This window comes from Jaculus jaculus, chromosome 2 (genome assembly GCF_020740685.1).
Source record: "Jaculus jaculus isolate mJacJac1 chromosome 2, mJacJac1.mat.Y.cur, whole genome shotgun sequence".
Taxonomy (NCBI): Eukaryota; Metazoa; Chordata; class Mammalia; order Rodentia; family Dipodidae; genus Jaculus; species Jaculus jaculus.
In genome coordinates this window covers 22,706,575-22,726,893 of record NC_059103.1, presented here as the reverse complement: position 1 = coordinate 22,726,893, position 20,319 = coordinate 22,706,575, and the positions used below count along the sequence as shown (strand labels likewise).

General features: G+C 50.4%; 1 protein-coding gene across 9 annotated transcripts in view; it reads right to left on the bottom strand.

The window, feature by feature from the left end:
• LOC101615364 (myelin basic protein) overlaps window positions 1-20,319 on the bottom strand; it is a 135,944-nt gene that overhangs the window by 21,093 nt on the left and 94,532 nt on the right. For 7 of the 9 annotated variants that reach the window (XM_045143992.1, XM_045143991.1, XM_045143997.1 and 4 more), the window contains exons 4-5: window positions 17,677-18,113; window positions 9,532-9,609 (exon numbers count right to left, since the gene is read on the bottom strand). In XM_045143992.1, the coding sequence (XP_044999927.1) occupies window positions 9,532-9,609; window positions 17,677-18,113 (515 nt within the window). The remainder of the gene's footprint in view (window positions 1-9,531; window positions 9,610-17,676; window positions 18,114-20,319) is intronic. The other 2 variants (XM_045143994.1, XM_045143995.1) reach the window with 1 other exon arrangement.

Genomic DNA, 20,319 nt, shown 5'->3' with positions numbered 1-20,319 from the left:
CTTTTCTAGCAAGCACCTTTAACTGCTGAACCATCTCTCCAGGCCAACCTGGTTTTTCTCTTTTTACTCAATAGTATGTGAGGAACCTTATTATTATTATTTTTTATCAGTATAGGTTTGCATTGTATTAATAGTCAAGACCAAAAACATATTCCTTGATGGAAAAATGAAGTTATGATGAATCATTTCAGAACTGTAGATGGGCTCCAAGGGTTAACCATTTTGTTTATCTTTAATATAAATATTTTCTCTGTTAGTTAGTTTGCATAATAAAAAAAATCACTATGTCCCTTAAACGACTCTACCAGCAGAGGGCGTTTCCGAGCTCTCTTGGCAAAATCAGGAAGGGATTGTTTTTTTCAGGATGGTGAACATTTGCTGTAAGGGAGCATGAAACATGAAAGTCTGTCGGAGTCAGTCGTTCTTGGACTGGGCAGCCACTTGTTCCCTTGAATACAGATTTGGCTGAGTGACTCCCCAGAAGGAAGGGCACCTAAGGGAAACTAAATCTAGCTCTTCATTTCTTGTTTGTCTACCTGTTCCCAAAGTGACCCTCACCATGTCAGAAAGGGAGTCTGCATGCCCACGCCTTGCCCAGTTTACTGCATCCTGGAGCCGAATGGCAGCCTCTAGTGGCCACTAGGCACGTGCACAGTTGTAGCAGTTAGCGACAAGCCTGTCGCAGGACAACCCCCTGACTGCCGGGTTCACTCACCTCTACCCCTTGTCTAGGGATGGGGTGTTCAAAGTGATGTGGCCACACACTGGGACATTGTCTACTTATCCCTGAGGACGCTCTCCACCTTGCTCATCAGAAAGTACATTTTTTTTTTTTTCGAGGTAGGGTCATACTCTGGTCCAGGCTGACCTGGAATTAACTCTGTCATCTCAGGGTGGCCTCGAACTCATGGCAATCCTCCTACCTCTGCCTCCCGAGTGCTGGGATTAAAGGTGTGCGCCACCACGCCCGGCTTAGAAAGTACGTTTTCGGGCTGGAGAGATGGCTCAGTGGTTAAGGTAGTTGCCTGCAAAATCAAAGGACTCAGGATTGATTCCCCAGGGCCCATGTAAAGCCAGATGCATAAAGTGGCACACGTGTCTGGAGTGTGTTTGCAATGGCTGGAGGCCTGGGCATGCCTGTTCTCTCTGTCTTTCTTAAATAAATAAAAAAAAAATTTTTTTGAGGTAGGATCTCCCTCTAGCTCAGGCTGACCTGGAATTTACTATGCAGTCTCAGGGTGGTCTTGAACTCATGGCGACCCTCCTACTTCTGCCTCCCAAGTGCTGGGATTAAAGGCGTGTGCCACCACGCCTGGCTAACAGAAAATATTATTTTTTAAGTGTGTTTTGGGCTGGGGAGTTGGCTCAGTTGTTTAAGGCTCTTACTTGCAAAGCATGTTCGCCCTAGGTTCGATTCCCCAGTACCCACGTAAAGCCAGATGTACAAAGTGGCACATGCATCTGGAGTTCGTTTACAGTGGCAAGAGACCCTAGCGTACCCATTCTTTCTCTCATCGTAAGTAATGAAAAGGTACGTTTCGCCTCGCCACTTTTAAGGCGCCTTGTTGTGTAAGAGTTGTTGGGAAGCGGCTGCTGGATGATGGAGGGCAAGCGCATCCGCCCAGTCTTCCCTAGTGAGTGAGGGAGCGCAAGCGTGCGCTCGACGCTGAGCTCCGCCCTCTGTAAACCTGACATTGGGCGTGGCCATAAGGGTCACCTGTGTGTGACTTGCTAGGCTCACTCCACCCCCGTCCTGTGGTGGCCCGTCTCTGCCCGGTCGCCAGAGGGGCCGAGTGAGCCTCCCCCGCCCTCAGCATGTGCTCATGGGACTTCAGAAAGGACCTGCTCCTTGGTATTTGATCATTTCAGAAGGACATGCTCAAAAAATGTATCTCATATGCCTGTGCCAAGTCCAAGGGCTTAAAACAGTGATATTTCCTCTGCTGCCATCTCCACTCAGGCTGGCATTGAACTCCCTGTGTAGCCAAAGATGACCGTGAACTTTGGAACCCCCTGCCTCTACTTCCTGAGTACTGGATTACAGGCACGCGCCACCCATGCCAGGTTTACGGGGTTCTGGGGCTTAAGCCCAGGGCTTTGTGCATGCTATGCAAAAACTCTACTAACTGAGCCACATCTATAGGTCTCAGGCAGAGTTTTCAAAATGCACATTTGGGCTGGAGAGGTGGCTCAGTGGTTAAGGCGCTTGCCTGCAAAGCCTAATGACCCAGGTTCGATTCCCCAGTGCCCACGTAAAGTCAAATGCGCAAAGTGGCACTTGAGTCTGCAGTTCATTTGCAAAGACCACAGGCCCTGGTGCGTCCATTCTGTCTCTGCTTGAAGATAAATAAATAAAAAAAAAATTTGGGCTGGAGAGATGGCTTAGTGGTTAAGCGCTTGCCTGTGAAGCCTAAGGACCCTGGTTCGAGGCTCGGCTCCCCAGGTCCCACGTTAGCCAGATGCACAAGGGGGCGCACGTGTCTGGAGTTCGTTTGCAGAGGCTGGAAGCCCTGGCGCTCCCAATCTATCTCTCTCCCTCTGTCTGTCTTTCTCTCTGTGTCTGTTGCTCTCAAATAAATAAATAAATTAATTAATTAAAAAAATTTAAATGTGTGCGTTCCTCCCTGTGTCTCCAAATAGATTCGGTGTAGAAGAGGAACTAAGAAAGTGCTCTCCTTTGTTTGAAACATGGGATGGGAGCACAGTTGCTTTTCTTGCTTGTGCCTTTAGTTTGCAGCTGAATGGCACCGACCATGGCCACACAGTGGCATGGGACACTGCAGTCCTCAGAGTTCTTGCTGGCACCTGAGAGTGAAGGAGTAAGTTAATTTGCATCTTGCATGCCTGCCCCTCCAATAAATGTTTAATCCTTGTGGCTCTCAAGGCTAACTCTGAGGCTGGGACGCTTGGTGACCTGTGTGAGTGGGACTTTAACCCAGTACTGTTTTTCTTTCTCAGGATTACCAGGATAAGACCGAATACATAGGCAAAATGATTTGTTTCCCTTGTGAAGATGAAAATAAAGCAAACATGTTTTTCCCTTTCTTTAGTTTTTTTTTTTTTTCTTCTTCTTTTTTTTTCTTTTTCCAAGGTAGTGTTTCACTCTAGCCCAGGCTGACCTGGAATTCACTATGTAGTCTCAGGGTGGCCTCGAACTCACTGCAATCCTCCTACCTCTGCCTCCTGAGTGTTGGAATTAAAGGCATGTGATACCACTCCTGGCTCTTTGCTTTTTTTTTTTTTAATTAGGGTCTCACTCTAGCCCAGGCTGACCTGGAATTCACTATGTAGTCTCAGGTTGGCCTTGAACTCACAGCAATGCTCCTACCTCAGCTTGGAATTAAAGGTGTGCAGTATTAAAGGTGTGCTGTCCCCTTTTCCTCCCATAGTCTTCTGATCCGGCAGCCACAAAACAAGCCACTCTGGCTGAGATGAGCCTCTTCCACCTCTTTCACTGGCTTCACACTTTGGTCATGGGTCACAAAAATCTTTCCTGGTTCCTTGAGCCTTCTCAAAAGAGGAAGAAGGGTATGGCCAACTTCCTTCTTTTGCTCTGACTGCCACACCTGTTTTTCACTTGGGAGTGGGTGCCAAAGGGCAAGGACGAGCTATCTGTGACACATTTACACGACAGGGTCACGGCCGAGTGTGCGGTGGCTGGAACAGTTGCCAATGACGTCAACATCCAAGGAACACGTGCATTGAAGTCTCAGGATGGCAATGGCCTGGCCTGCGTGACTGTCCCATGTAGGAGACCACCCCTCTCCTTTCCTGAGGCCTTATGCCTGACCACCAGATTCTCCAAGAGACCTCAGGCAACATAGCTCCCTCCCGTTGCTGGTTGACTGCACTGCTTACATTTGAAAGTACCCCATTACACCACCATCTCTGGTCAAAGTGCTTCCATTGTGTCTCAGTGAGAATGCTAACTTTTCTTTTTTTTCCTAGCAAAATCCATGCATTTTAAAGTCTGTGAGCTAGTGAGTCCTTTTTTTTTTTTTTCTCTGAGTGACATGCGCAGTTTCCCCTGTGTTTTTTTTTTTTTTTTTGCCTCTGAGTGACATGCGCAGTTTCTTGCAGGCTGTAGAGACTCATGGGATTCTGAGTCATCAATGCAGGCATAGTTTGATTAAGGCCATGAGCTTTTTTTTTTTTTTTTTTAAATTATGGAAAGCCATTTCTGGACAAATGAGGAGACTTCAGGCTGGCCCGGACTGCTCTGTGATGCATTTCAATGCTGTGAGATTGGGTGCTAACATCTGAGGAGATTGCTGGCGGGGGGGGGGGGGGAGGGGGGGGGCATATGATATTTTTCTGGGTGTCCCCTAGTGGTAATGGTGGTGAGGATTGCTGCTTTAGCACAGGAGTAGAGCATCCGGTTCCTAGCCAACTGTCAAGTTGAAAGCTACTGAAATGTGGGGTGTGTGTGTGTGTGTGGGGGGGGTGCGTAGCCCTGATGTTTCATCGGGATGTGGGAACAAATATCCCCTGGCAACCTCACTTCCTTCTTTGGTGATGCAGAAATGAGCTTCTGGGTCCCTTGGCATGTGGACCAGAGGATCAGCTCTGGGCACAGAAAAACAGCCAAAGTCCCAGCTGCCCCTAGAAAAGTGGTAATGAACTCGATGTTCTCCCCACTTGCGTTTCTGAGCCTCAGAGGGGTTCAGCTCTAGGGCCTGCTTCCAGCCCTCTCCACCCACCCCAGGTGAGTGGCTCCCCAAAGAGAAGCGAAGGAGGTGACCATGGCACGGTTGGAGCTACAAGACGCTATCAGACTGGACAGGCTGTCACACTGGGGTGAGACTTGTCTGCCCAGCAGCTCTGTCATCTCCTGAGTGGGTCAGCAGCCTGGGACAGCTTGCTCCAGGATCCTTTCAAATTCCCCCAGCTAGTGGGATGAGAGCCTTCGAGGCAGTACTTCCAGCATTAGCCCTTTGTATTTTACAATTGAGGAAACTGAGGCCCAGGAGCAGAAAGTAAATGGTCTGAAGGCGGCAGTTGGTTCACGGCGGGCAGGCTATGCACTGTCTTCGATGGCAGGTCGGTGTGGCCTCGATCTTCCTAGAAAAGTTTCGGAATGGAGCACCTAAGTACAAGATCTCTCACGCTGACGCCGGAGAGCTCCATTCTGTCCTTTCTCACTTGATGAGCACAAAATCCCCTTTGGGTAAGAGAACAGGTCTGGGGGTGCGGCTGTTTCACAGATGAGCAAGTGAAGTCCCGAAATGGCTGATTCTCATCCCATGACTGGAAGATTCCTGAATCCCACGGCATCGTCACGGAGCCACTGATGGCTGCCCCCCCACATATACAGTGGGGGCTTTTTGGCCACCTCGTTGGGGGGGGGTTTACAATGCCCATGGATGGATGGTGTCTTCCACAGCTGGCGAGGAGCTTTTGAAGTAGGCTTCCAAAGATAGGCCCTGGTGATGGGCACAGTGGAGGCAGCAGCCTTTCCTCTCTACCTGCCCCCCCCACCTTTGGGGGCTTTGGCTGGACCACACGTGGCCTTACACAGCAATGAGCAGCTGTCCTCACAGGCAGAGCCTCTCGGAGCTCTGGTGTAGCTTTATCTGGAGTGTTCTGCCTCCAGCAATGGGCTCTCTGTCTCGTGCCAGCTCGTGCCAGCCGCAAACACAGCAACCCGCAAGGGAAGGGAGGAAAGGCGGTGTGCATCACCAGAGCGGCTCTCCCCCATGCACTTTGCACAGTATCTTTCTCTGCAATTCTTGCCCTCCTCCCACCTTGATCCCCACCCCCCTTCTCAAATGTTCCTCAACCTGTCTACGTCTGCTCCCTTCTGCCCTCCCTCCAGGCCTGACAGAAGTAAGGTCACCCAGCCCCAGGAAAGCCGCGGGGTCTCCTGGAACTGAAGACCGCCCAGTGGACAGCTTGGTGCTTGAGAAAGCCCTTAGCAGTGTTGGGACCATACTCTTTAGAAGGCGGGTCTGTCTTAGCCTTCTGTGCTTGCGCAAGTGGACAGCAGAAGTGGCGAGACGGACACGTAACATGTATGCATGCATGTTGCGTCTACCTGTCTCTCCACAGAGACAGGAGGAAGCATGCCGGGGCCGATCAGAACTCCATGGCTTCTCAGTGTCTCAGTTTTCTTACCTGCAAGGAAGGGCCATTTCTGGGTCCTGGTACCTTTTGTTACTATCCAGCCCGGGGCGCCCCCTAGTGACAGTTATTGCCTCTGCAAGCCTATTTCAAGTGCCAGCAGCCCTGGCCAAGTCTGCTTAATCCACTCTTTGTTTTATCACCCATTTCTTTTTTCTTTTTCTTTCTTTCTTTTTTTTTTTTTTTTTTTGTTTTCAAGGTAGGGTCTCGCTCTAGTCCAGGCTGTCCTTGGAATTCACTTTGTGGTCTCAGGCTGGCCTCGAACTTACAGTGATCCTCCTACCTTGCCCCCCCGCAACACTGCTGGGATTAAAGGCATGTGCCATCACACCCTGCTCATCACTAATTTCTTGAAGCAAAAGGCTGCCACTCTCCCGGGGGTGGGGAGTGGGAGAGGGGGAAGACATTCCTCAAACTGAAAGCTCTTCCTAAGCTAGGCAGATGGCTCAGCAGTATAAGGCACTTGCTTACGAAGCCTGCTGGCCTAGGTTCGATTCCCCATAAAAGCCCAGCACGCCAATTGGCACATGAGTCTGGAGTTCGTTTGCAAAAAGCTCTTCCTCAGAGGGAGACGACACAGGGCTTGGCCTTCACTCGACAGGAAGGCAGGGTGGAGTTGCAGCTGGCAGCTCCTTGCCTCTCTACTTACCTGCTGAGGGACAGTCCCGGCATGCGTGACGGCGCTTTCCTTGGTAGAAGAAGGAGGCCTGCAATGGCTTTAGTGCAGGGGTGTCTGAAGACTTGTCTGTTACCCTTCGGGGCAAGCTTGGAGACCATGGTCTCCTGTAGGTAGGTCTCTGCTTTTGGGTTCAGCTTATGCCTCACTTAGTCGACATGTAAATATGACCCTCACAGTACCTGATGTCCTTGATGGGGTTTACTGTGGGTCTACTATATGTGAACCGGGTCAAACCTCACTTGAACCAGACCAAGGCATCTCTAAAAGAACAAGTAATAAACACAAAGAGCCTCGCGCTGGAACCTGGATGTGTTTCCACCACTGGACCACCCATTCACGTGAGACCAGATTCTGTGGCCATTTGAAAATGTTGTTTGGAGCAGGGCCAAAAGTTTGGACCAGGTTTAAAAACGTAGTAGTGAAACAAAATCTCTATCTGGGATGAGGATGTGGGTAGGAGGGCTGGATTCTGTCTGCTAAATAATTCTTTTTTTTTTTTTTTTTTTTTTTGAGGCAGGGTCTTGCTCTGGCCAAGGCTGACCTAAAACTCACTATATAGTCTCAGGTTGGCCTTGAACTCATAGCAATCCTTCTACCTACCTCTGCCTCCAGAGTGCTGGGATTAAAGGCTTGTGCCACCATGCCCGGCTGTTGAATAATTATTTAAAGAAAGGAAAGCAAACATTTTGTTGGAAGCTCCTTGCTATGGTCCACTGCGCTGGCCCCTGGGATCCATGGCAGAGCCCCCATTCTCTGTGCACAGGCTCTGCCAAGGCAAGGGGAGGGCTGGGCAAGAGGTGTCCGCCTTGTGCACAGTGAACCAAATTCCTCAGGGCCATCGGGTTTGTTCTTTCAGCCCTGGGTGCTGTGTGCTCCCACATCCCTCAGACACACCACTCACCTTTGTTCCGGGATGGAAACGCCTTCATACTAGCTCCACGCTAAGACCGGAAGCAGAAGGACCAGGCTGGGGCTCCTGTCTCAACCCTGTCCCAGTCCAGTGAAGCTAGGGGGCAGACACAAACCCCTAGCGGGTCTCAGAAAGGCTGAGCTCTGGAGGGGCAGGAGACTCTCGTCAACTATCTGGGGGATGTGCACATGTTTAAAACTGAGACATGTGCCCCCTATCTTGAAGCAAGGCGTAGCTACAACTGAGCAAGACAGTAGGTCAAAGCAGCTGGGGACAGGAGTTTCTCATGCCGGTGACTGCACGGAGCTCCTTCCCGTCACCAGCAGCCTGCCTGTCATTCCTCAAGGAACATTGCCACATGTCAGGTATCACGCCTGCCAAGGACATGGGATGGTCCATCCTGGACTTCTCTCTGCTGCCTTCTCAGCCTCAGTCCCTGGAAGCAGGCAGGAAAGCCCTTTATTCCTCACAGACCACTTCCCCATGGCCAGAGAGTGGGCAGACCCCGAAGCTATGGCAGGAACTTGGTTCATGGCTTTACTGCTCAGTTTCCCCATGAAGCTTCTGTCCCAGGGACTCGAAAGTTTGCAGGCCCTGGATAGTCCTCCCACCACCTGCTTTGGCCACCGTGGACCCGAGGACCCCTTCCCCGGCCCGCCTCTGACACTCTGTGGTTACTTGGCCCCTATACGCTCCATGATCCCTGGAGCACGGTGGGAGAATCCACCATGTTCAGGCACCGGAGTACACGGTTTCCAGCTTTCACAGTTTGAAAAAGCCCAGGGCCAAGGTTCTGTTTCTTTTGGAAATTATTTGTGAGACATAGTCCCCACTGGCATTGACTGAAGGACTGTCTTTGTTCTGCCCTGGCTTCTGCCTTTCCTAAGATCACCCCAGGGCATAGGCGTGTGGTGGCGCCCACACCGTCCTTCATCCATGGCAGGGTGGCCAAACTCAGGGACGGAGCCCTGGGGGACTGGTGCTTTTCAAGGTGTCAATTGGATGAGGTTTAGCATCACCATGGAAACAAGTCTCTGGGCTTATGTGTGAGTTTCTGGATTAGGTTCTTGAAGTGGGAAGACCCATGCTAACTGCCCGACTAAATAGAAAGGAGCAAGCCAGCTGAGCGCCTCCTGGCTGGGCACGCCATGAGACCAGCTGCTTCATGGTCCCGATGCTAAGACTTCCCTGACATGAAGGGCTGAATCTCCCTGAGCTAAGAGCCACAATAAACCCTTCTCTTCTTCAGCTGCTTTGGTCAGGGTAGTGCATCATGACACCAGAAAAAGTAACCAAGACACAAGGGCACCTGCCATTTGAGTTGAACCCAGCTGATATCCAGGGCACACTGGGTACCTGTGAGGTTCTTTCAGAGCAATCAGAGCAAGAGGCTGGCAGGTGAAACAATCCAGGCAGGCCCTCCCAGGCCAAGGTCTCTGGTGGCTCTCTGGCCTGTGGGACATCACTGAGGGATGATCATGCACGGGTCTGTGGCTTGTTCCCGCGGGCACCACTGTTACAATGACCTGACAGTTGTGTGTTATTTCAGCTGTCCCTTTGAGACCTCCACACCCAGCACTCAAAAGCAGGCTCTCTCTACCTTCCAGATGAGTGTTTGGTATTTCCTCTTTGTTGGGTCCCCTCAGGGTTCGCCTTCCTCTCTTCACTGTGATTCACACCTGTCCTGGAGATCTGCTGGGTCTCCGAACAGAGTGAGCCCCTGGAAGCCCTGCCTGGCCTGCTCTGACCCACGTGCCTACGGAGCTGAGCGCGCTTCACACACTCATGGCCCTCAGCCCGTGAGTTGGCGGTTGTGACTTACCTTGTACATGTTGCAAAGCCCAGGCTGGTTGCGGGCATAAGAGGGCAGAGGGCTCCGGCTCTGCTTTAGCCAGGGTACCTGCCGAGGAGGACAGAGTGGCCGGGGGTGAGTCTAGTGTGGGCACAGCCCACAGAGCCCACAGTCCTCCAGAAAACCTGTAGGATCAGTGTGGCTGATCCCCCAATGGTAAAGGGAGCAGTGGATGGAGGAAAGGAGGAGGGAGAGTGGTCAGCCGAGAGAGTGTGAAGACGTGGGGGGGAGGTGAATGGATGCATGGATGAGTGGACAACACTCAGAAAAAAGAGAGCAAGGACAAAGGTTTAGGGAAATTTTTTCCCCCCTTTAGTCTATATTAAGGCTTTGTGCCAAATCCTATGACCAGATGTTCTTAATATTGTAGCATGTACCAGATGCATATAATTTCTCTATTCCCTCCCTTTCCTTTCTCTTTTCTTCCTTTCCTCCTTCCTTGTGCTGAGTATTGAGCCCAGGGCCTTGTGCACGGTAGGCAAGTGATCCAACACTGACCTTCATCTTCAGCCCTAGACACTGAGGATTTGCAAGAGAGTAGTTGAGGAAGTACCTTCTGGTCTCAGGCAAAGCATGCTGTGAAGGTTTGTTTGAAGTTTACAATGGAGCGGGCACATTTTACATTGGATTTTATTTGTAGACCATGTATTCTTTTCATTTGTAGCAAGAGTGTTAGCTCCTGAGCTGGATTTTTTTTTTTTTTTTTTGAGGTAGGGTCTCGCTCCAGCCCAGGCTGACCTGGAATTCACTATGAAGTCTCAGGGTGGCCTTGAACTCATGGCGATCCTCCTACCTCTGCCTCCCAAGTGCTGGGATTAAAGGCGTCCGCCACCATGCCCGGCTCCTGAGCTGGATTTTCAGGTAGGAGTGGATGTCACTCCTTAGCCCTTTTAAGACATTTCCCCTCCCACCCCAGGTTAGGGTCTCACTTGAGCCCAGGCTGACCTGGAATTCACTATGTAGTCTCAGGCTGGCCTCAAACTCACAGTGATTCTCCTACCTCTGCCTCCAAGAGCTGGGATTAAAGGCGCATGCCACCATCATGCCCAGCTTCCTTTCAAGACTTCTAGAGTGCTCTTAGAAGCAGCGGCGCTCAAGGTCACTCTAGCAGCGGTTTGGGGAGGCATCATTTTAGGTGTGTGTTCATGTATAGACACGTGTGTACGTGGGCATGTATATGCCATGGAGTAAGTGTGGCGGTCTCAGGACAACCTTGGGGTGGCACTTATCTTCTCCCCTTCCCCCTTTGCTGGAGACAGGGCCTCCTTTATGTTTTCCCTGTATATGCATCGGTCTAACTGACCCTCTTATTGCAAGATTCTCCTGGTTCCTCCCCCCATTGCCACAGGCGTGTTGGGATTACAGACGCACGTGTCACTTTCTCTTGGGATTTGTACAGGTGCTGGGGAATCGAATTTGTGCCGGCAGCCTTGAAAATAAACCCCTTTCACCACCGAGCCACCTCCCTAGCCTGCCAGAGTGACGTTTGATTGCCCATGTTCATTCTTGGCTTTGGTGAAGCTCAGGAACTCATTCCCTAGAACGTCATGTCAACCTCTGCTGTGTTTTTGTATGTCTTGTTATGTTATCTTTGTTCCTAATTAATTCTCTTCATTCTATTGGTTATTTTTTAAAATATTTATTTCATTTATTTATTTAATAGAGCCAGAGAATGGGAGAGAGAAAGAGAGAGGGAGAGAGGGAGAGGGAGAGAATGGGCACACAAGGGCCTTTAGCCACTGCAAAGGAACTCCAGATGCATGCGCCACCTTGTGCATCTGGCTAACATGGGACCTGGAGAATCGAACCTGATCCTTAGGCTTCACAGGCAAGCACCTTAACCACTAAGCCATCTCTCCAGCCCCATTCTATTAGTTATAAGAGAGTATCTCTCAAGGAAGCTCAAGTGATGTGGCTTTCAGAACCGTATCAGAGGGCCTAGGTAAATGGTTTGTGGGGAGGGGAGGTGTCTGTTTTAGATTATTTATAGCAACATGGAGAGAGGGGAGGGGAGGGAGGCGAAGGAAGGAGGGAAGGAGGGAGAAAAGGAGAGGGGCGTGTCATAGTCAAGGTTGTCTAGTCATTGTGATGAGTCTCAGGAGATTCATATCCGGGTTATAGGTGAGACGGCCTTGTTGGCAGGCTGATGGTGGCATGTGCTTAGGTGACCCAAGTGCGATTGTGTGTGTTGGTGTCTTTCAGAAGCATGACTGAAAGTTGACACAGCAGGGTTTGCTGAAAGTAAATCCCAGATGACCACCTGCTTAGCAGTGCACCTCATAAAACAAGTGTTCCCCCCACATGAGAGACTCCACTTCTAAACCAGCAAGCATTAGTGGTGATTTTAGTACCTGCGATTGGGACCTGAAAGTGGGAGAAGCCCGATGCCTTGTTTCCAGTAAGCCTCCCAGAGCAAGACTGAGGGGCTTTGCTGTCTTGGTAAAGACTTCGCCGCTGTGCCCGTGCGGAGGTGGCGCCCGCTTATGGTGACTGAGCCAGCCTAGGTTACAGACTCGGGCAACGAGTCAAGGCGGCGTTTGGGTTTGTGTTACAGAGCACTGGCCTTCTCCACGAACGGGAAGGACTGTCACGGCGAGGTGGCTGGTTTCAGTCCCCTGTGCTTTCACACTCAGACTCTGGGGTACCTAGTTTTCCGTGCTGGGCGAGGGCACCTTACTGGGGCGGGGAAAAGACTGACAGGAAGTGCGACCTGTATCCCTGATGTTTTGAGCAATGCGCGGTTCCCAAAGAGGGCTAGAAAAGCGGCGAGTAAGCCGCGCCCCACCCCGTGGGGTCCCCAGCGGCTGCGTTCACTCCTCACGCGTAGGGAGGGAGAGGCAGTAACCGGGGAAACAAGCACCTCTATGCTTGGGGTCAGGCCCAAGAAAGGGAGAGGGGAGGGCGAAAACAGCCCCTTAGGGGGAAATCTCAGGCATTGAATCCACACTTTGGGAGCTCCCTGGAAAGATCTTATTTTCCCCAGTCTGAGTCTTTCTTCCCCCCCTTTACTATTTTTTTTTTTTTCCTGCAAAGTGGGATAGTTTCAGAGCATTTGAGAGCTGTGGTAACAGACATGACAGAAAAATCCCAAGGTAACACATTAAGTCAGGGTTTGATAGGCGGTTTCTACAACCCTTAAATACTAAATCAATAACGTAGTGATCTTCATGTGGGATTTTCTTTTCCCCTAATGATGATCTATTTCTTTAGACGTCAATCTAAGCTGCCCACTGCCCAGTCACAGATGCCTGTTACCAAGTAGCTAATCCTTTTACCAAAAGGAATATCAGTGACAGGGAAAATGAAACCCTAAAGGTGGGAATGAGTTTAAAGAAGGCGAGAGTCAGGGTCGGGGTCCGCGGCAGGTGTGCCACACAGACAAAGGCAGGCCACGTCCAAGTTCATTCGGTGTCATTGTTTTTTTTTTTTTTTTAATATTTTTTGTTCATTTTTTATTTATTTATTTGAGAGCGACAGACACAGAGAGAAAGACAGATAGAGAGAGAGAGAATGGGCGTGCCAGGGCTTCCAGCCTCCGCAAACGAACTCCAGACGCGTGCGCCCCCTTGTGCATCTGGCTAACGTGGGACCTGGGGAACCGAGCCTCGAACCGGGGTCCTTAGGCTTCACAGGCAAGCGCTTAACTGCTAAGCCATCTCTCCAGCCCGGTGTCATTGTTTTTATCTCTCACTTATGGGCTGCCAGGTTGATCCTGAGTCTCACTGTGAAATATCACCCTCAAGGTGGGCCAGTGGAGGATTCTCGTCACCCTCCTTGGGAGTCCCATGTGGGTGTGCTCACACAGGGAATATCTATCTGTTGGGTGCCCTGGGCCCAAGTCTTCAGGGCCCAAGCCTATCCTAGCAGCATGGGAGATCAGGACACCACACAGCCACTGAAAGAGAACATGTGGTCTCCGTGACTAGAGACAGACTGCTACCTTCATGTTCAAAGGTGGCAAAGATCTCTGGCGCCCAGGACTTACCTGCTGGTATGACCCAAGACCACGTAAATGCTATTTGCACGGAGCCATTAATGAAACGAAAAAACAAAAGTCCACATGCAATTAGTACACCTTCTTGGTCTGTTAAAACGTTTAATGAGTGCATAAAAGGGCAGAAAACATACACAAAACAGAAGTTTATAACAATAAAATTGTAACGCGACCGCTGGAAGGCAATCACCATCAAATGCAAACTTAACTTACAGATGTTCCACTTTTACAGAAAGCGAGTGGCCATCAGGTTCCAGTGTAACTGTCCCCCATTTAGGTAGCTGTGACCACTGAGGCAACACAAGGACCAAGTAAGCAGCTGGCAACTGAGTCAGATCACCTGTGACTCATAAGCCATCAGAGAAAGAGACACCACTCAAGGAACTCCTACCAGAAACCTCAGAAAGCGTTCACGTGTGTGCACGGGTCACTACTGTGGCCGTCACAGGTAGACTTTCTCTGTAGCGTCACTGGGGAGACTTGCCCAGTGGATGTAGTGAGCGGCAGGTCAGCTCCCAGAGGCTCACAGCTGGGGTTCACATGGCTTGATGTGCACCCCTAAACTCTTGAGGGTAAGCCTCTGTTGAGTGGAAGCCAGGAATTCAGCTGACCTCGCCCATGGCAAGCACTTTGTCCCTGTTGCGTATGGTGCCCCATCCACAACCACAGAGTGCCACACAGTGCCCCCGCATGACCTTCCTGTCACCTCTAAAATCACCCTCTTACAGGATCACAGAGCCTTATCTACAACCTTAGGATGTCGAGTTAACAATGGACGACGTTACTGTGGAACTGACATATGCTCAGTGAGATTAAAATGCAGTGAAAACTATGGGAAACATCCTGGTTAGTTTCATAAGACTGAGCGATGGGAATGGTTCTAATCCTATCCTGTCAGAAATCAGAGGCAGGCCAGTAATCTGAAGGCTGAACGATGAAATGTTAACAGTAGCAGATTACGAATGAAGATTTACTGTAAAATTTAGAGAGAGAAATAGGTGATGCCGCCAGTAAGGCCGCCTAGCCTAGTTTATGAAAAACCCCTATAAAGGAAGGGTGGCGGTGAAGATGCGCTGCTCCGTCTTGTGGCATTCTCACCGTGTGTGTGTGTGTGTGTGTGTGTGTGTGTGTGTGACAGCGTGCGTGCAGAATAGTTACCTGGCAAGCATCAGGTAAGGAGGAGTGATTTCCAAGGCCTGGTCAGGGCTGACCCAGAACTGGGGCTGTCAGTCCTTGACAGTGAGTGAGAGGTAAAGGGGTCAGAGCAGGTGTCTTCTATCTTCTCCCCAAGGCCACCCCCTTCCTATTTCTCATAAGGTCCTGACATTCCAGGGGTGGGAAAACCCGCTGCCTCAAGGCATTGCCCCCACCAGCCTTTCTGACAACAGCACAGAAGGACTCTCTGCAAGTGCGTTTTCGCCCATGGCTCTCAGAAGAACATGCCTCCTCAAGGCATTCCTTATGCACTTTCCCCGAATGCCAGCCTCGGTGGGCACACAAAGGCTGGGTGTTGTCCCTGCATTCTGTGTGCTGGGGGTGGCGGGTCTCCCTGGCACCAAGGCAGCCCATGCCCAGGGAAGGAGGAATCTTGTGACAGAGGGATCAGCCACTGCATTATAAGGCTTGGGCGGGGCTGGGGGGTGGAGGGAGGAGCATTCTCGGTTTCTGGGTGCCTACCCAAAGACCCTGCCTGAGACATATGGGCAGCTTGGCCATCTTTCCAAGTGGTGGGTAGCTGGCACCGGCCGCCATCCCCAAGCATCCTGCGTGCGTTAGAGATCTATATTTAAAATAGTGATGGTGATGCAGGCTTTGGTGACAAGTGACAGCCAACCCTTGGATTCTTCCTTGTAAGGTTTTGAAGTCTCTTCCAAGGACCTTTGCAACATAGAGAAAAAAAAAGGGGGGAGCCCTCCTGATCTATAAACAACAAAATACAAATAGAAACAATAAAATAGTTCCAGAGACTACCACAAGAACTACCCCAGATTTCCAGGGTGATGGTGGCCTTATAGCTGAGTAGAGAACGTGCTATATTTACATTTCCAGTGTTAAACAACAAAGATCCCACAATCAAATAGACATGGGTACATATTGCTAGTCCCCAGTGCCATGCCTGGGCATCGATCCTTCACCAAGGATGGTCCTGCTGGCTGTACTTGGGAATGGCATAATGAATCCTATGACTTTGTAGGCCAACTTGAAGGAACTAACAAAATCATGAGAAAATAAAGACCATACATACAAACACTAAGGATTTTTTTTTTTGTATTAATGTTGCTCTTTTAAAAATCACTATTCAAAATGCTCAGCAGCAGTGGAAAGAATTGATGCCTCAAAAATTAAAAATAAAACCCAATTACTTAAATTTTTAAAAATATTTTTTAAAGTCTTCTGAAAATATTTTATTTATTTATTTTTTCAGGATCCTTGATAATCTGAGAGACACTATTTGAAAATACTTTGACTGCTCCTGAGCCTGGAATTTTCTTTGAAATGTTCAAGAGGTCTAAGACAGTGAAGATTGTAACTTTGCAGACGAGAAACATGGATGCATACAAGGGTCCGTCCTGAGATGGTCCCAGAGGCATGCATAAATGCTGCCACAATTTAATGTCAGCCTGAATCACGCGGAAGCAAAGCATATTCTAGAACCCATGCTGTCAGCGCTTTCCTTGCTCCTCAGCTAAAGTGCTCTTTTCCTGTAACTTTGGCTGAGCATCACGGGTTAAGACTTCAAAGTGGGCAAGGCTGTATGCATGGGGTTGCATGGTACAGCCAGGAGGCACCAGGCTTGGCAGGGCTGCAGAGAGGTGCTTGAAAGGGCACTCCAAATTGAAATTAGCATCAGAAACACATCGCGGGACTACCATACCGAGGAGCTTTGCCAATAAATGCGAGCAACGTCTACCAGGACAGATCCTGAAGGTTACAGAACTCAATGCCCCTAGCACTTAAGACAACATCAGGTTGTTAGTGACAAGCAAACCAGGCCACTGTGTCATACCATGGACCCCAGCTGGAAGCAGATGCCAGGGCCTTACTGCTGAGATACCATGGGCTCTGGTCCCCCAGAGAAGGCGAGCTGATAAAGTCTAGCTGGAGACAACAGCTTGTTTCAGAAATACCACAGCTCCAAATGTCCTAGGGGGGCAAGGGGGGTACATCCTCCATCCCACACTTTATTCAAAAGTCTTTTGTGTGCCCAAAGGGTTTGCAGAATTAGTACAACATTTATGCAGAAGAAACCGGACATAGTTTTGTGGTATTCAACAATCAGGGCTTGTGTTGGAGACGCTCACACCCCCATTTCCTCTCTCCTCCTGTCCCCAGATTACCCAACCACCCAACAGTCTGAAAGTCAGGATAAGTGTCATCCATCTGTCATGTGATGGCCACCTGGCACTGGCTCCATACCAAACATCAACCACAGGCTAACGGCACACAACCCATCCTGGAAGTTGCTCTTGGAAACCGGATAACCAGCAACGGTTTTTCTTTGTAAGACACTTTTAACCACAGAACGTTTGCTTTTACATAAGGCAAATAGATTCTATATTCAAATTAATATCATCACCAGCCAATGCATTTTGAGTTGTAAACATCCATTCATGGCTCTACCCCTTCCCACTGAACATCTTGGACAAGACAAAAGGTTGGTTGAAGGCAAATTTAAATGAAGGGCTTTGTTCCGAAGGCCCTCCTCAACCTCAATTGGATCATTGTTTCAGAGCAGCGAGAAGCTAGCAGCCTGGACCCCAGAAGAGAATGAACATAAGTCAGGGTGGAACCCCAAAGCACTGCTCAGAGGCAGGTCAGCCTAAGCCCCAAGCACAGGACACAGACCTAAGGATGCCTTGCCATGTCCAGGGTACCTGAGACCCAGGATGCAGAGGGTCTTTGCATCCCTGAGCCATACCCCGATCACAGTCCCTTGTGAGGAGAACGGAGAGGGCCAAAGCAAATAAAACAGGCTTAAGTGGCAACCGAGCCCGCTCTCCTAGGCCTATCCGCCCTGTCCAGACAGGACCAGAGCCTCCGACACGTCCATGCTGCCAACCTGCCCACCTCTCCTCTCTTTCTGCGGTTAACCCACAGCTCCTCTACTCCACGGAGCTCACCTTGCCGGAGCCCCGCTTGGGTGCACCCTTGTCACCGCTAAAGAAGCGCCCGATGGAGTCAAGGATGCCCGTGTCTCTGTGCCTTGGGAGGAAGCCATGCCTGGCATGGTCCATGGTACTTGCTGTGGCCAGGTACTTGGATCCGTGCCTCTGGGAGGGTCTCTTTTGTGATGCCATCGTATCCAGGCCTTCAGAAGCTGCTACGGTGTCTTCTTGGATGGTCTGCAGCTCGTCCGACTCGGAGGGCCTGTCTTTGAAGGTGTTGTCCTCCCGCCCCGGGGCATCTCGGGAAAAGAGGCGGATCAAGTGGGGGCGGCTCCTCGGGTCAGCTGGGTGGGCTCCCTGCCAGGCATTCTTTGGGTCCACTGTGCACTTGGAGTCTGTCACCGTTGTGTCCTCAGCCGAGGTCCCATTGTTCTGGATGGCATCTGCCTCCCCTGTAACAACAACGGGATATGAATGCGGGCCTGTGCGTGGCCGAGCCTGGGACAAAGCCGCTTTCTTCCTGGCATCTTGAACTAGCTGTCTCCTATAAAACCCACCGAGTACGCGCAGGGCCCATGGAGCTCCGCAGCACCTCAGACTGCCTTGACGGGGGGCTAACCTGGACTGAGTATCCCTGGTGTTGGGGGAAGTCAACTCCAGGACCCATGGGCATCATGTCAAAATGTGCCTGAACCACTTACTACTGCACCAGGGAGTGCAAGAATGCAAGCTCCTTACGGGAGATCTGCTGTCTAAAAGGCACCGGTGAAGATGCTCACCATATTGGGGGCATTTATTGACAAAGGTGGTTTTAGTGATTCTTGGTTTAAAAAAAAAAATGGAGCTTCCCACATCTTTTTCCATTTTGTGTTGTACAGAAATGGGCTTTTGAGCATTATCGCTCTTCCCAGATTCCACAGAAAGCTTCTTGCGGGAAACTTGCTTACTTGGGGCATTTTGATCTAGCTTCCTCTCTGTGAGCAGCGACAGTGATTGAGACATAGAAGCCCCAATGTGGAGGGCAGGAATGTGCTTTACGTAGGGTTTGGGTCTCCCATGCTGTGTACGCAACCTCGTAACATCTCACAAGCAATATATGACATTACTGTGTCAAGTGGCCATGGTCCACTTTGCTCTCCAGTTGTAGAAAGCTAAGTTCAAGTTCAAATGCCATTTCCTCTCCAACTCTATTACTCACCTACAGACAATGGGATAAAATTGCTGTCAACTTACACCCTTCACCCAACTCTCTGTCGAGTTCATCATCCATCCATCCATCCACCCATGTATCCATCCATCCATTCACACTGATATTTACCTGACAGTGTCCACTACCCTCATCCCTGCCTCCCTCTACCCGTGTCTACCTGTCCATCCATTCACTGATATTTACCTAAGAAATCCATCTACTCATTTACCATCCATTCCTCCATCCATCCCTACCTGTCCACCCAACAATTCATCCATCTACTCACCAGACCATCCATCCAACCATCCATCCATCCATCCACCAATCCATCCATCCATCCACCAATCCATCCATCCATCCACCAACCCATCCATCCACCCATCCACCCATCCACCCGCCCACCCATCCATCCATCCACCCGCCCACCCATCCACCCATCCACCTACCCACCCACCCATCCATCCACCCACCCATCTACCTACCCATCCACCCATCCATCCATCCACCCACCCACCCACCCATCCGTCCATCCACCCACCCACCCACCCATCCACCCATCCATCCACCCACCCACCCATCTACCCACCCATCCACCCATCCATCCACCCACTCACCCATCCACCCATCCATCCACCCACCCACCTACCCAACCATCCATCCATCCCTCCCTCCCATCCTTCTACTTGTTCGCCCACCCACCCAGTATTTACTGAGTCTTTAATAAGTACCCCACATTGTTCTCGATGTTTTGAGTTACAGTGATGATTTAAGACACCGTCCCGTTCCTCGGGAAGCTTACCGTGCACTAGGGGGAATCAGACGAAAATGTGAGTCGTGTGTTGAACAATGCCCACCTCCAACTGAGATTAGTGTATCCTAGCCCTCTGCCTGTGAATGGGACCTTATTTGGAAACAGGGTCTTTGAAGAAGTGGTCCAAAGAAGGGGAGTTCATGCTGTAGTCCTCTAATTGGGGTTCTTCCTTATAAGGGAGTGCGACTGAGGCACAGACACCCCAATATGGAGGCCAGGAATGGGCAGGCAGAGGGAAAACCTGAGTGATGGGGCCACATGCCATGGGAAACTATGTAATGCAGGCATTGCTTGAAGGCAAGAGGTATAGAATAGACTTTTCCAGAGCCTTTAGAAGGTGTGCTGGCCTCAGACATCTTGACTGACTCAGGACTTTTGACCTCCACATTTGTGTCTTAGGTCCCTCGGGTGTGACCACTTGTCCTACGGTGTACACTGTTACATCAGGTGATGATATGAAGAAAGACTCCCACAGCAAGGCCTCATGACAATGAGTCTGGGCCCTGATGGGGGACCAAGGGGTGGGAAACCAGGTGCTCCCCAGAGGCCTGGGCTCTAGGTGCTGGGCCATGTTGTACGGCGAGGTAGAATTCCCAGGGGCAGGAGGAGACCAGGATGGGTCTGTCATCTGCTGAGGGCCGAGGGGGGCTGGGAGGCA